General features: G+C 35.8%; 2 protein-coding genes across 7 annotated transcripts; both read left to right on the top strand.

The window, feature by feature from the left end:
* Nucleotides 1-6855: 6855 nt before the first annotated feature.
* LOC140802984 (probable lysophospholipase BODYGUARD 4) lies at nt 6856-9024 on the top strand. Its single transcript, XM_073158646.1, is given in 5 exon segments — nt 6856-7428; nt 7710-8062; nt 8339-8532; nt 8744-8922; nt 8925-9024. Coding segments are annotated over 5 exon segments (1236 nt in total). The 5' UTR covers nt 6856-6980; the 3' UTR covers nt 8987-9024.
* A 2383-nt stretch (nt 9025-11407) lies between these two features.
* On the top strand, nt 11408-15168 carry LOC140802983 (NADH--cytochrome b5 reductase 1-like). Of its 6 annotated transcripts, none has more exons than XM_073158641.1 (10): nt 11408-11528; nt 11876-12002; nt 12568-12709; nt 12877-12967; nt 13075-13152; nt 13624-13704; nt 13805-13894; nt 14193-14258; nt 14689-14775; nt 14860-15168. In XM_073158641.1, the coding sequence occupies exons 2-10, from the start codon at nt 11897-11899 to the stop codon at nt 14950-14952; spliced, it is 834 nt and encodes a 277-aa protein (XP_073014742.1). In that variant the 5' UTR covers nt 11408-11528; nt 11876-11896; the 3' UTR covers nt 14953-15168. The 6 variants fall into 6 exon arrangements, with proteins under 6 accessions (XP_073014742.1, XP_073014743.1, XP_073014745.1 ...); XM_073158642.1 differs by having other exon boundaries at nt 11442-11532; XM_073158644.1 differs by having other exon boundaries at nt 11518-11536.
* The last annotated feature ends 192 nt before the right edge of the window (nt 15169-15360 follow it).

The following is a 15360-nucleotide window of genomic DNA, read 5'->3' as shown; positions in this document are numbered from 1 at the left end:
TTGTCTGGGTTTACAAATTGAACAAAAAGAATGTGGAATGTTTGTTCACCAGACAAATTATACAGAAAATATCCTTAAACGTTTTAATATGGATAAAGCAAATCATTTAAGTACTCCAATGGTTGTTAGATCATTAAACATAGAAAAAGATCCATTCCGTCCATGTGAAGATGATGAAGATATTCTTGGTCCAGAAGTACCATATCTAAGTGCCATTGGTGCCCTTATGTACCTTACAAATTGTACAAGGCCTGATATATCTTTTGCCGTGAATCTGTTGGCAAGATTTAGCACATATCCAACAAAGAGACACTGGAACAGAATTAAACATATATTCCGTTATCTACGAGGAACGACAGACTTGTGACTTTTGTATTCAAAAGATGCTAATCCAAGTATAATTGGTTATGCTGATGCTGGATACTTATCTGATCCACACAAGGCACGTTCCCAAACTGGATATGTATTTACTCGTGGAGGCACTGCAATATCTTTGCGTTCACAGAAACAAACGCTTGTAACAACTTCATCAAATCATGCCGAGATTATTGCACTACATGAAGCAAGTCGTGAATGTGTGTGGTTAAAATCAATGACCCAACATATACAAATCTCATGCGGATTATCATTCGACGAGAAGCCTGTGATACTACTATATGAAGATAATGCTGCATGTGTTGCTCAAATGAAATAGGGATACATAAAAAGCGACAGAACTAAACATATTCCTCCTAAGTTCTTCGCATTCACCAAGGAGCTAGAGAAGAATAAATGTATTGATGTTCGTCACATTCAATCAAGTGAAAACTCATCAGATCTCTTCACAAAGGCACTACCTACGACAATATTCAGAAAGCACATATATAATATTGGGATGCACAATCTACGAAATTTGTGAAGAATTATTCATGTCAACATCAGGGGGAGTTTACGTGACTGCACTCTTTTTCACTTACTATGGTTTTTATCCCAATGTGTTTTTCTTAGTAAGGTTTTTAACGAGGCAGTATAAAAGCACGTAATGAAGACAATCATTATGATCATCATCACAAGGGGGAGTGTTGAAAAATATATTTAAAATGTGTGTATTGAATATTTGAATGTTGAAAATAAGAGTTGTAAATATTGAAAATTAGTGTGTGATGATGTAGGTAATGATGTATTTTATTTTTTTGGATTATGTGTAATGAAACTCTATAAATAGATATCTCATTTGTGAAGAAAATTACAATTGAGTAGAGAGAAAAATATTATAAAGTGTGTAGTTTGGTAAATTTTGAGAGTTTGAGATTTTTACTTTTTACCATAAATTTTTACTTTTTCACAACAAAATCGATATCATAAAATATCACTCAATATTTATCTATTTAATAGTGTTTCAAAAAGTTTTATAGTTAATTATTAAATAATTTTAATATAATTATCTTATTTAAGACTATAAATTTATATTCACAAATCATATACTTTACTAATTAACATGTTATTTCAAGTAAAAAGAATTAAAATTTAGTGTTATAAATTTTTAGCAAAAATAATAAATTAATATTAAATCATAAAAACCAAATTTTGTGGTTGATAAGATATGTTAAAAAAATAATATCATAAACGACAAGCATGCGGACGTGTTGTACTTAGATCCACACTACTACATATATTTTTTTTTTTTTTTTTAACGAAATTACTTCATTAAAAAGGTGGGTAAAAAATACAAATACAAGAGACAACCAACTAAACGTTGATTGAGAAACTAAACTAGATCATCGCACTACCAAAGGAAACACTTCCTCATAATTCGGAATACATCGTAGCACAAAAATCTTAATTTTGCGAACTATGTCGTCAATACAAGGCTTCTCATTTTCGAATATACTCCTATTGCGTGCGTTCCAAATGCTATACACCGTCGCTGCTAGAGAGATGAGACGCATTCTGGACAGAATAGAATTACCACGATAGCCACTTCTAAAAGCCCGTAGGACAGCAGGCGGGGAAGCCATCAACTTTGACATACCTAGCCAATCGCGAATCTGTCTCCAAACATCCCCCGAGAACTTGCAAGAGAAGAACAAATGATTTACCGATTCACTTTCCCCAATGCATAGCACACAAGACTTGTCATTAAGGAAAGGTAGACGATCTCTAGTCAGAAGCTTAGCATGGGCCACAAGCCATAGAGTAAATCTATGCTTGGGTAGAATAAACGAACGACTGATTAGAGGTTTCCACGGCCATTTACCCACTGAGTTAGCGAACCAATTGTAAGCATGCGAGAGCCCATTTTGCTTCCCAAACCACGAGACCAAGATAGTAGCTGCTGCTGCCATAGAGCCCAAACGAGTCACCAAATCATCTCTAATGGATATAATTTGCTTAATCAGCGGAGAATCATCCTTGGTGCATACCCAATTCCAAACATCCCCAAATCTGCTATAGTAGTGATTAACCCATTTGATCCACAGGCTATCCTTTCTCAAGTGTATTTTCCAAAGTGTTTTAGCTAATAAAGCCAAATTCCAAGCCCTTAAATTTTTCAACCCCAAGCCCCCATCCACCATCGGTTTACACAGCGTGTTCCAAGCAATCGGTGGACGTTTAGTAGGCCAAACAAACTTCCGGCAGATGGAGTTTATCGAATCAATAACGCACATAGGGATAGGCAAAATTGTAAGCCAAAAACAGTGAATTCCCTGAACCACCGAACGAATTAACTCAATTTTCCCAGCGTAAGACAGAGAGTGCCTAGGCCATGAGTTGATTTTACTCGCTATAGCATCAACAAGTTTACAATAATCTGAAGATCTCAATTGTCTAGACGCTAGAGGGACTCCCAAATAACGAAAAGGAAGTGTGCCAAGGGTAAATCCAGTGATTTGCAATATATTTTGTTTGTTATAATCATTCACCCCCGCCAAATAAATGTTCGACTTCAACAAATTGACCCTCAAACCAGCCATGTCCCCAAAGTCATTCAAACAGTTAATAATCAACCCGACACTGTCAATATCTCCTCGAGAAAGCAGCAGCAAATCATCGGCATAAGCCAAATGGGTTAAATGAAGATTAATGCACTTGGGATGGAATCCATACCTTGGTGATCTCGACATTTGTTTAAGCGATCTAGACAGCACTTCAATGCATAGAGTGAAGAGGAAAGGAGATAGAGGATCCCCTTGTCGCAGACCACGCTGCCCTTTGAAGTGACCGTGATAATGGCCATTGAGTGCAATGGAATAAGAAGTGGTAGAAACGCATTCCATGATCCAGAGAACAAACTTCGGTGGAAAGTTCAAACCAACCAAAACCTCTTCCAAGAAAGACCAGTCAACAGTGTCATAGGCCTTCTGGATATCGACTTTTAAAATGCAGCGAGGGGAAATACGTTTTCTAGCATACTTCCTAAGAAGTTCTTGAGCCAAATGAATATTATCAACAATAGACCGACCACGAATAAACGCTGCTTGGGCTTCATCAATCAAATCTCCCACGACAGTAGCCAATCTGTTCGAAAGTATCTTGGATATTATCTTATAGAAAACTGTGCAGCAAGAAATCGGTCGATAATCTGTTACATGAGAAGCATCCACCGATTTAGGGATCAAAGCAATAACCGCATGGTTCCACTGTTTCAACAACCTACCAGAGGAGAAGAATTCAAGTACTGCTGTTGTAACGTCAGCTTGAATAATGTCCCATGACTTCTTGTAGAAGAAAGATCCAAATCCATCAGCTCCAGGGGACTTGTCATTATCAATATCAAATAACGCGCATTTAATCTCCTCACAAGTCACATTAGCTGTAAGAATGGCCCAATTCTCTAAAGGAACACATGGCCCAGCGAGTAAATCTTCCATATTCACATGAGTCCTATCAATCTTCGTACCAAGTAAATTTGTAAAATGGTCGACAAATAAATTTGCAACTTCAACTGGGTCGGCAATGTTTTCTCCTGCACTGTTCTTAACAGCAAGAATTGCATTCTTCTTGTTATTACGTTTAATAAAGTCATAGAAGAATTTAGTGCACCTGTCACCCTGATGGATATAAGAGATCTTAGATTTTTGGGCAATGAACAGTCGCTCAGCTTCAAGAAGCAATTCGGTGTTACGTTTAGAATCACCATAGTCCACTGGGATGACGCCCGAACTAAGCATCTCTTCTTGAATGGATTGTAATCTCTTTTTCGCACAATTAGCTCGAGAAGAAATATGGCCGAATTGATTCTTATTCAGTAGCTGCAGAGGCTTCTTCACATTTTTAAATTTCTCCTTAAGAATGAATTGTTTAGTACCGTAGCCCAGGAAATTCCAATTGTCCCTCACTATGTCCATGAATCGATCACTAAGCGCCCACATATTGAAGAACTTAAATGGTTTTTGTCTCTGTAAATTATGATGTAAAAACGAGACAATACTTACAGTGTGATCTGAGATGCAACCGGGAGCTACAAACTCGGCCAATCCATCTAAACTCGAGGAAATCCATTTCTGGTTGACAAGAACACGATCAAGTTTGCTACAAACTTTGGGGCTATACCAAGTGAATTTACAGCCAATGTAGCGGAGATCTATCAAATCAAGAGAAGAAACACAGTCCACAAAATCTTTAATATTATAGTCAGTAATTGGTAGCCCTCCCTTTTTCTCAGATTGTGTCAAAACCGAGTTAAAATCACCAAGAGTTATCCAAGGCAGTGAGCAAGTCTCCCCAAACAATTTTAAATCTTCCCACAAATTTCTTCTTAGCACAATAGTATTCAAGCCATAGACAAAAGACAAACAAATCTTACCAACATTAGGCACATTATCCACGGTAACATGCATGGATTGTACAGACATGCTGACCATATTCAAATGGACCGTGAGTGGATTCCACAATATCAGGATCCTGCCCTTATTACTGAGAGAGAAGTTGTGAAAAAATTTCATACCTGGAAAGTGAATACGCATCATATCAAGGAGTGATTTCTCGTTGAACTTGGATTCCAGAATACATGCAATATCAATCTTACGAGAGTGTATCAAGTGATGTACACTCTTCTGTTTTAGGGGTTTATGCAAGCCCCTAATGTTCCAACAAGCAACTAACATTGGGAAACAGAGGCAATTTCGGGTTGCCGCCCCTTCCCAGTATTCCCAAAATACCTGGTGTTATTCTTCTTATTAGTCACATTCACAAATTCAGTATCACACGAGCTACCCTCTTCCATGTCTTCGAAGAAGTCAGACAATTGTTTGTTATTGCCATGTTGTTTAGCATCAACAGTGATCACTTTATTCTTTTTCTTATTCTTTTTCTTATTAGCTACTATATGGAATCCTTCCGAGTCGCCCCCTGTGATTTTACTTGACCCTGCTGCATTCACATCTTCGCTGTACATACTTCCTTTGCTCTTAGCATCAAGCTTCGGTGCATGCACATCTTCAATAATAGTAGCAACAGTAGCTATATCATGGGTCGTATCTTTACCAGATATATCTTCTATTACAGGCATTTCAATAGACTCAGCAATATTAGGAGCAACAACAGATTTATTGCGCAATGGAGCATGGGAGTAACGTTTCCCCATTCGTGATCTACCTCTAGAATTTCTTTTGGTCCACATAACACTACGAGATCTATGGCGAGAAATGTTTCTGGTAGTGTTAGGTTCCCCTGCGTATTCCACATTAACAGCCGTAGACTCACAATCATTCATCACATGGCCAGTCTTCTTGCATTTGACACAGAACTTAATATCTTGTTCATAAATAAACTTGACTTCCACCGCACCTATCGGAAGCACAACATTAATATCATTAACTTTCGGTTTAGATGCTTCAACTTCAACTAGCACCCTCGCATATTTAACACGTTTGCGTTCGTGGGTAAGCATATCCATATGAATTGGATTTCCCACCTTAGAAGCCAACTTGCTTAGGATTGTAAAGTTCCAACAGTCTGGTGGGAGGCCATGAATTTGAACCCAAGAAGGAATTGAGTTCATATCTTCCTCCCTAAACCTGAAACATCTGGGCATTTCCTTAAGAAACAAATGAAAACCAAACACCAAGTAAGGTCCCCCATTCAATATCTTATCTCTCATCTCAGTGGTAGGAAAAGAGAAAATGATCCAGCCACTTTCATGAGTTTGAAAACGAATTTCTGATCCCCATCTCTTGACTAAGTCGAAAAGAGCAGCAGTTGGAGGCTTACCACTGATGATGTATCCTAAAAGACAGATACCATATGTTTTCTCAATTGAATCTATGTCATCTAGCCCAAACTCAAGTATATCATTGCCCGTATCCATGAATTCAAGTTTATAATTAGCATTCGCCATACGATTTCTCTTAAAGAAACTAGCATAGGGAACTCGATTACCAATAACTTGTGAAGCAGGGGCCTTCTTAACAGTGCTATCAGCAGGATTAGTGGCCACTGTATTCTCAGGTAGCAACGAATTCTTGCCATCACCTTGATCATTTTCCTTATGCAAATTCTGATCACCCTCAATCTGATCCATAAGCAAAGCAGTAAAGGATGTAGTAGTGAATTGGTGAGAAGCACCTACAGCAGTAGAATTAGCTGAAGAGTTCATTGGGGAAATAACACAAGCACCTGGAAGAAGATGATAACCACAGCAACCAGAGAGACACCACTGAGATGAGGAAAAACGAACGCTAACACTCAAAGATCTAACCGAAGATAAGGAAAGAAGAGGAAACGAAATCAATAGGAGAAATATCCAAGAGAAATCGCGAAGCCAAGAGCAGAAAGCAAACAACGTGCCATTTTCCCTAGAGAGAGGGGAGAGCACATCTCTCTAAAAATGACGCTTGCATATTTATTTAGAGTTGTGTCGTCGTAATCTTGATTGGCTTTTTCGTAGTGTAGCTTCTGAATTGCAGCATTCACCGCCTTCTTGTATGAGTCTGCCGCAATACAGCTTACTACATATATTTTCAAACCATTCCACTTCCGCCTGGCACTAGCCAGAGAAAATGGCAAGACTTTCTGCATATTCTCCTGCAAAATGGATCCCAACAGTTTCACAAATCTCGATTTCTATAATCAGTGCAGTAGTGTTCTTCGTCCTAGACTTCCTAGACATTACCATGTGTGTGTTTTTCAGATTTTTTGATGGGTTCTTGGAGGGAGAATCCTCTCCATGTTACTGCATGAAAAGGGGAATGATTCAAGGAAATGGCGAAGATCTTCTTGAACTCGTGAGGGAGAACGAGATTTCTGAGAGTCTTCACGGGAGAAGAAACCTTTTCAGGGAAATGGGATTGCTCAGAAATTCAAGAGTTTCGAATAAAAAAGTAGGGGTTTGTGTGGGGGAAGTTAAGAATAGGTGGTCTGATTGTGGATGTGAATCTTGTGTTTCTTGGATGAGCAATGGAAGCTCTGATATCAGGCTTCACGTCATTGTCAAAGAATCGCCAAAAGGTAATGGAAAAAAAGTGTTTTCTTTTCATGTAAATACAAAATTATTGATCATTTTTTAATAAGCCGTCCACTTGGCTGTGTTCTTTTATACTCGATCTGCAGTTGATATATATGTCCACTCTTTATTATTTATTACATTATACATAGAAAAATTTAACTACACCATATATGCGAAATCTGCTGTGTATGTGCTAACATACTATAAAATATAGAATTAAAATGCCAATTATATATTTTTTTTCTATCTTTCCATTTTTTATGTTGAAGTTCTATATTGGCAGCTGATCTGGAGCTTTATTCTCAAGAATCATCTGTGCAGAATGTAATTCTAATCCATGGATTCCTCTCGTCATCCACGTTTTGGACAGAATCTGTGTTTCCTTACTTGTCTGAACATACGAAGGAGAACTACAAATTTTTCGGGGTGGACTTACTAGGGTTTGGGAGCAGTCCAAAGCCGAGAAACTGTAGTTATACTCTGAAAGATCATCTAGAAATGGTTGAGGTTTCGATTATTCGTCAGTTTCAACTTAGTTCTTTCCACTTTGTTGCGCATTCCATGGGTTGTGTGATTGCTCTAGCATTAGCTGCTAAGCACTCCAAGTCAGTGAAATCGATCACTTTGATTGCTCCAGTAAGTATTCCTTGTCACCCCTTAAGCCTATGGACCCACCAAGTCTAATGTTCTAGATTATCTCTACTAGAACTACTTCAAATATAACCTCACTTATACAAAAATTGTTAAGGCCTGACTTATCCAATGAGATAAAAACATAGTACATAGAGGAGGCTAGATCACGCCCTCATTTGTGTCTACCCTGCTCCTCTGTTTACTGCGAATTCTTTTTAAGAAATCTGTTTCCGAATGGTTTAGGCTTTGATATATGTGTTTATGCTGTATGCATGCCAGCCTTATTTCTCTTCGAAAGGGGAAGCTAGCTTGGTGGCACTCGAAAGCCTTGTCATGAGACGAGTATGGCCACCTGTGCTCTTTGTTTCAGCATTGATGTCATGGTACGAGCACTTGGGCAGATGCGTTTGTTTCTTTATATGTCGGAATCACAAGGCTTGGGAGTGGATTCTGAAGCTGATTACTGGAACAAGGTCAACATTAGATGCCATTTCTGAATGTTATATTTACATATGAGATCTACAACCAGATTGTTGGCGAGTTGAGCAGTGCTGCGATTTTTTCCCATCGCATCACTCTATTTTACGTTCATAAACTAACTCTCTCACTATCTCATCTCATACTTGAACATTTTGTTTCATCACTCCATGTAGTTAATACTATTTGCATCTGATTTGCCTTTAGGGATCTTCATTTTTCAATCATAGACACGACGCGCCACACTCATCACTCAGCATGGCATACGATGCACAACGTTATATGCGGGGGTGCAAAACTTTTGGATGGATACTTGGAAGTTTTGACGGCTGCACAGGTGAAAATTCATGTTGTCCAGGGGACTCGGGATCGAGTAGTGCCAATAGATACAGCTTCAACCTGAAGGCCAAGGCTCCACATGTAGAGCTTGAAATTGTACCAAATGGCTGATCATATAGTGTGATTTTGGTAGAGAAAAGGATTTTATTAGGAGTTTAGAGCCTCTGGTTTAACCGAAAAGCAGCAGAACCAATATGTTTCAGAGTTATATTTCTTTCAGCATTTTTTAAATGTCTTTTACATAATTAACGGGTTCAATGCTGGTTTATTCTTATACAAATTGCCACTATTGTTGTCCTTTATTGTTTAGAAAAAGTTAACCATAAATAACTGGAAAGAATACCAGAAATTCTCCAATCGTTAAAAATTTAATGATTATTAATAAGCTAAATGCGGGTAATAACAAAATTACAATACATTCAACATTTTCCTTGGAGAAAACTAACCAACCTGATGAATGAGCTTAACTATCTCTTGACCACATTCGGCCGGTGGAAGGACGTTATAGTTACGGCCGCCGTTCACGGGGATCCATACTACCCCCCATAAACTGAAAATCCAAACATTCTCTCGTAAATAGTTCAGTCCCGGCCCACTTTTTTTTTGTTCAAGGGCTGCTGGTGGTGGCAGCCGCAACTACATTTATCACTCTTATTAATGATTAAATATTAATAAATGCACTCAATAAAGACACTGGGAAATATTGTTGCATTTTATTTATATAATATAGAATGTCTTTTCCTTTTTCTCAATTTAATATCCATACAAATATGATACTTTTATAGGTTCATATAATATAATCTATAATTATTGTATTACATGATAATACATTCAATTTATTTTAGTAAATGTTTTATTTTACCATGGAATAATGTTATTAATATTAGTTTTTTAAATATCGTAATTTTTTGGGTGCAATAATTGTCTCTGCTTGGTAGAGCGATCGAACCGTGGTGTTTGAGCTGCAATGCGGTTTAAAAGATTTGAGTTGCACCATTACTACTAGCTATAGATTTTGGTAAAGCGACAAGCGGTCGGTCTTACAATTGGTATCAGAGCCAAGGTCACGGGTTCGATTCTCGTTGATTGCAAGGAGTGAAATTATTGGGAGGAAGATAATTGAGTGCAATAATTGTCATAGCTTGGTAGAGCGATCGAACTGTGTGTGCTTGAGCTGCTATGCGGTTTAAAAGATTTGAGTTACACTATTACTATTAGCTATAGCTTTTGGTAAAATGACAAGCGATCGGTCCTACATAATTTGATTTTTATAAGCCATTGTGCCAAGATTTCTCTATTTTTTAGAAAAAAATTGAATAATATTTCTAAAATAATTATTTTGGTCCAGTGTATATAAATTAAATTTAGAATTAGAATATTTTAAATTCAAACTTTATATTATTAAATTAAAATTAAAAAATTCATAAGATGTAAAAAAATGTTTCCAACTTAATGAAATTTGAAATTTATTTAATATTTTTTAACTCTTTACGGTTTTTAATTTTAATTAATTAGGAGTAATTTCAAGAAATGTTATTTATTTTACTAAAAGGTTGAAAAATTACGGTAAAATTTAAATAATACCGCTATTTAAAAAATTATTAACATAAATGCTAAATATATTATAAAATAATATAATAATTATGTATTTTTTTGGCAAAATTAACTTGTTTTTTATATTTTTAGTGGTATTTTATGGAATCAAATTAGTACTGCTAAACAAGTCGGCCAATATATATATATATATATATATATATATATATATATATATATATATATATATATATATATATATATATATATTGTTGAAATTTATAAATATAATATAAAATAAGAACATGTTGAAAATTTCTCATTTTATTTTTAAAAAAATCACTTCCAATACTATGGCGTGCAGTTTGACATACCCATGTAAATAACATATATAAAATTGAAAAAATACAAAGAAAAATAGAAGTGAATTAGACATAAAGTTCCTATGGTATAAACAAAACGTAGATACAACCGAAACATGTATATAAATATATAAAAATTGACAACTTCGCTCATTTGCATTGTTTTCCTGTACAATTAAGGTGTGAGTGAAAATTTTTGAAATTATATTTTATGTATAATTTATAATTTCATGAACATAAAAATGACAAATTTTCATCTAGCAATTATTCTGGTTAGTCTATAATATATCATAAGTGTTTTTTCCTATTCCAATATCATTAGATCATGTGAATTCTCACATTTTTATGAAAATTGACATATATATTGATGATCCAAAACTAATAGTCTTTTATTGAATGAGTATGTCTCTTGTGAGACGGTCTCACGAATCTTTATCTGTGAGACGTGTCAATCTTACCTATATTCACAATAAAAATAATACTCTTGGTATAAAAATTAATATTTTTTCATACATGATCTAAATAAGAGATCTGTCTCATAAAATATGACACATGAAATCATCTGACACAAGTTTTGGTCTTATTGATTTTTTTTATTTTTTTATTTTTTGGACGAGGGTCTTATTGAATTAGTCAATAGAAAAAAGCACTTTGTTTTCTTTGAGTAGGGAGGAAAACTGTGGGCAAGTCAGATTTTTATTAATTTTCCGCACTGCAAAGTTCAAGGTTGGTGGGAGGGGAGGAGAACTGAAGGCGGGGTGGGTTGGTAGCGGTTAATTTCTTTACGTCATTTCTCTCTAACCCCCATATCGATACCGGCAATTCCAAAAAGTCTCGCCCATTTGCATTCACTAATTTTATTTATCCTCTTTTCTTTCGTGGTAATATAAGGTGTAGTTTAATCAAGATTCCGATTTCTGGTCTGAAATAAGCTATCGTTTTCATGGAAAAAGTCAGTTCTTGGGATCTTATTTGCAAATTTATCACCAACCCGTTTCATATTTTCTCTAGTTTTTGCTGCTATATATATGTGTGATGGGATTTACGTTTCTTGAATGAAGATTATATTTATTGGGTGAACTGCTTACCTGTCTGAAAAATTTAGGTATTCTAATTGTTTGGGGCCATGGATTTCCTGGCAACATCTGAAGGCCAATTGTGTGTTGGTGTCGCTGTTGGTCTAGTTGTTGTTGGGGTTGCATATTTCTTGTTATCCCCCAAGGAGCCAAAAGGTTGGATGATTTATATGGCGATAGAACCTATATGTACATTTTTGTGTTTTATTTATGATTTTTCTGGGTTATTTCAATCGATAGCTTGCTTGGGGCTAAGCATTCCTTTTGATTCGTTTGATCTTCATTTAGCCTAAGAATTCAATTTTTCCCAGTTATGGACACGCTACTCGTTAAGGTATAGCATAATCTCCCATCGTCTGGATTTTTTTGGGTGCTGGTGGTTTTGTAGCCCTGTATTTGGATTCTAACTCGAACCTTACATGGTATGGGTGCTCATTTCCAGAGCTCCACGTTTAGATCTTGGATGTTGAATTATATTCTTTGATTGCTGTCTCCAACATTAAAATATTGGGACTATTGGCTTCTAAAAATTCCAAAAATCTGTAAATGCACCATCTCCTCCATTATTTGGGGTTGTGGGGTGTTCTATTATTGATAATTTATATTTGTCAATTTGAATATGGTAAAAGTTCTTTAGGCTGACAGGGAACATATTCGAATGAAGATGAGATTTGTCTGCATATTTGTCTTGATTTTGACTTGGTATCTTTGTGCGTGGCAGTATGCTTGGATCCTGATAATTTCAAGGAGTTTAAGCTTGTCAAGAAAACACAAATCAGCCATAATGTGGCGACGTTCAAATTTGCCCTTCCTTCACCCTCGTCTATCATGGGCCTTCCCATTGGAAAGCACATCAGCTGCAGGTATCTTGTAGCAAAATCTAAATAAATGATCATTTTATCATTATTATGTTTTATTATGTATTTGTGGCACGTGAGTCCTATCTTTATTAATTTGAACTAGAACAAGAAGCAAAATTGATTTGGTAAATTTTATGCATTCAAAAATTTATGTCCTATTTTTGTTACAGGGGCAAGGATAGTCTAGGTGAAGAGGTCATCAAGCCATACACTCCGACTACATTGGATTCTGATGTTGGATACTTTGAATTAGTTATAAAGGTGGATTCCATATTTTTTTTGCCATTCTTTGATTTTCCGCGGATGCCGATGTATGATACTATCACAATATTTCTGCTGGCTCACTAGTGTTTTTTATATTTGTAAAGATGTACCCGCAAGGAAGAATGTCACACCATTTCCGAGAAATGCGTGAAGGTGATTATCTCTCTGTGAAAGGACCAAAGGTACATTCTTTATCAAGAGACCTTTTTAATCCTAAGAGGCAACGCTAAATCTTCTATGAATGAAATGAAAATTAAAGGAAAAAAGTTTGCTGGTTTTATATCATGAATGAAAAAGTCTTGGTTGTTGCAGTACAGGGATTGTGCAAGTCTTAAGAAATTTCACATCTCCCTGTATTTTTCGTATAACATAGTTTACAATTTTATTTGATTCATTTCTCTAGATTGAATGCTTTATGTGTGCGAGATACTAAATTTAAATTCACAACAGCCTTTTTATATTTGATTAATCTGTAGCTAACTTCTAATTGTGGTATTCAACAGGTGTAGTTTATGTATTCTTGTGTTCTTTCTTTCTTTTCTTTTCTTATCACATTGTCTTGGTTACTTTTTTTTTTGTCCAGATGTGTGCAATTGGTTTCACATATGCATGCTTCAAACCTCCTTGTTGAATTGAGAAGCTCTTTTTTATAGGGTCGATTCAATTATAAACCAGGACAGGTGAGAGCCTTTGGAATGCTTGCTGGCGGCTCTGGAATTACACCAATGTTCCAGGTTAAAATAATCAGTATTAAGAATCTTCCTTTTATTTCTTTCTTTAGATGTAAAGATGATATGGAATTTAACCTTTTTTTTTTCATTTGTTTTGGTTTAGGTTGCTCGAGCAATTCTTGAAAACCCCAGCGACAAAACGAAGGTGCATCTAATTTATGCTAATGTCACCGTCGATGACATTTTGCTCAAGGTAATTCGTGATACACAATTTACTTGGTCCATTTGAATGTTGCATGCAGGTGAAGTTTGTAAATTTACCGACCCCTTCCGGAAAGGGTGTAAAAGCAATGCTAATTAAACCTTCATGGCATTTTTATTGTGATGCTAAACAAACCCTTAAGATGTAATTGTAATTGTCAAACCTGAGGGGTGTGTGTGTATCTAGACGAAAACTCATAGAGTTTATGATTTGTGGTATTAACTGTTGGAATAAGTATAAGAATTTCAATTTTTTTTGATTGGGTATTTTTTGTGCTCCTTGGTTGCAGGATGAGTTGGATAGCCTCGCTAAAAATTATCCTGACAGGTTCAAAGTTTACTACGTCCTCAATCAGGTAAATTGAATGTTTCTTTACGCCATTTACTGAGGAATTTTGAAGGTTTATTTTCTACTTGGATTTGATTTACTATTCTCAATGTGACTTCTTTCATCTTGTTTGTGACTATAGTCGCTAACAAACTAAGACATTTGTTAACAACTCCATGTTTGGCTGTAGAAAGTTGCAAGAGCTAACTGAATAAAGGGTTTATTCGATTGAGTGATCAAACAGGACATTTCCACATCCATTTTAGCTTCTTGGTATCTACTGTTTTTCTGGAAAATAATTCAAGAAGCTTAGGATTTGGGAATTTTTGTTCTCTCAAATGAAAAAATTGTCAAATTTCATGAATATGATTTCTTAAAATATTGGTTTTGTCCTCTAAAATACACGTTGTTACCTATTTAACTAGCTATATTTGTTGGTTGCTTTTGAACTTATGTAGCCTCCAGAAGAATGGAATGGTGGTGTGGGGTTCGTCTCGAAGGAAATGATTCAAGGTCACTGCCCTGCACCAGCCTCTGATATTCAGGTTTGGAATTCAGCCATCTTAGATAAACCACCAAATGTGATGGAAGAAAATTCAAGAACTAAGTTTAACTTTCTGATTCCGCAGGTTCTTAGATGCGGCCCTCCACCTATGAACAAAGCCATGGCTAGCCATCTTGAGGCTCTTGGATACACCTCCGAGATGTTGTTCCAGTTCTAACTTCTCCCGACGTATCTAGCCTTTATTTAGACGTGATTTAGTCTCATTTTTGGGGGAAGTTATTCTAGATTTGCACGTTGGGACTTTGTGAACATTTTCGACTTGCAGATCAAGTATAAAACTTATTTTGTGCCAATCATAATGATTGAATTTTCCGGGGTGTTGTAATATCATTGTTGAGATTTATTAATCAACAAAAATATCATTACACGCGAAGATGATTCAAAAATTTATTTATAGATAACTTGCTGTATTCTGGGCGCGATATGTACATCTCTGGATGTTCTTTCTATCAAAAGCTTTGTAGAATTTTTTTTTTTTTTTTTTTTTTTTAATATCGAATCAAATGACTGTTAATTTCACAATATAAGTTTATTGATTTTCCAAATTTTTAGGGTATGTGTTGAA

Source organism: Primulina eburnea, chromosome 10 (genome assembly GCF_022965805.1).
Source record: "Primulina eburnea isolate SZY01 chromosome 10, ASM2296580v1, whole genome shotgun sequence".
In the NCBI taxonomy this organism is placed as follows: domain Eukaryota; kingdom Viridiplantae; phylum Streptophyta; class Magnoliopsida; order Lamiales; family Gesneriaceae; genus Primulina; species Primulina eburnea.
This window is presented reverse-complemented; position numbering and strand designations above follow the sequence as displayed.

What these genes read in the sequence shown, in the direction of transcription:
- LOC140802983 (XM_073158641.1), top strand. Translation starts at nt 11,897, where the DNA reads ATGGATTTCCTGGCAACATCTGAAGGCCAATTGTGTGTTGGTGTCGCT. An exon ending in ACTTTGAATTAGTTATAAAG is followed by an intron (nt 12,968 to 13,074) that starts GTGGATTCCATA and finishes ATATTTGTAAAG; the next exon opens with ATGTACCCGCAAGGAAGAAT. An exon ending in TCGATGACATTTTGCTCAAG is followed by an intron (nt 13,895 to 14,192) that starts GTAATTCGTGAT and finishes CCTTGGTTGCAG; the next exon opens with GATGAGTTGGATAGCCTCGC.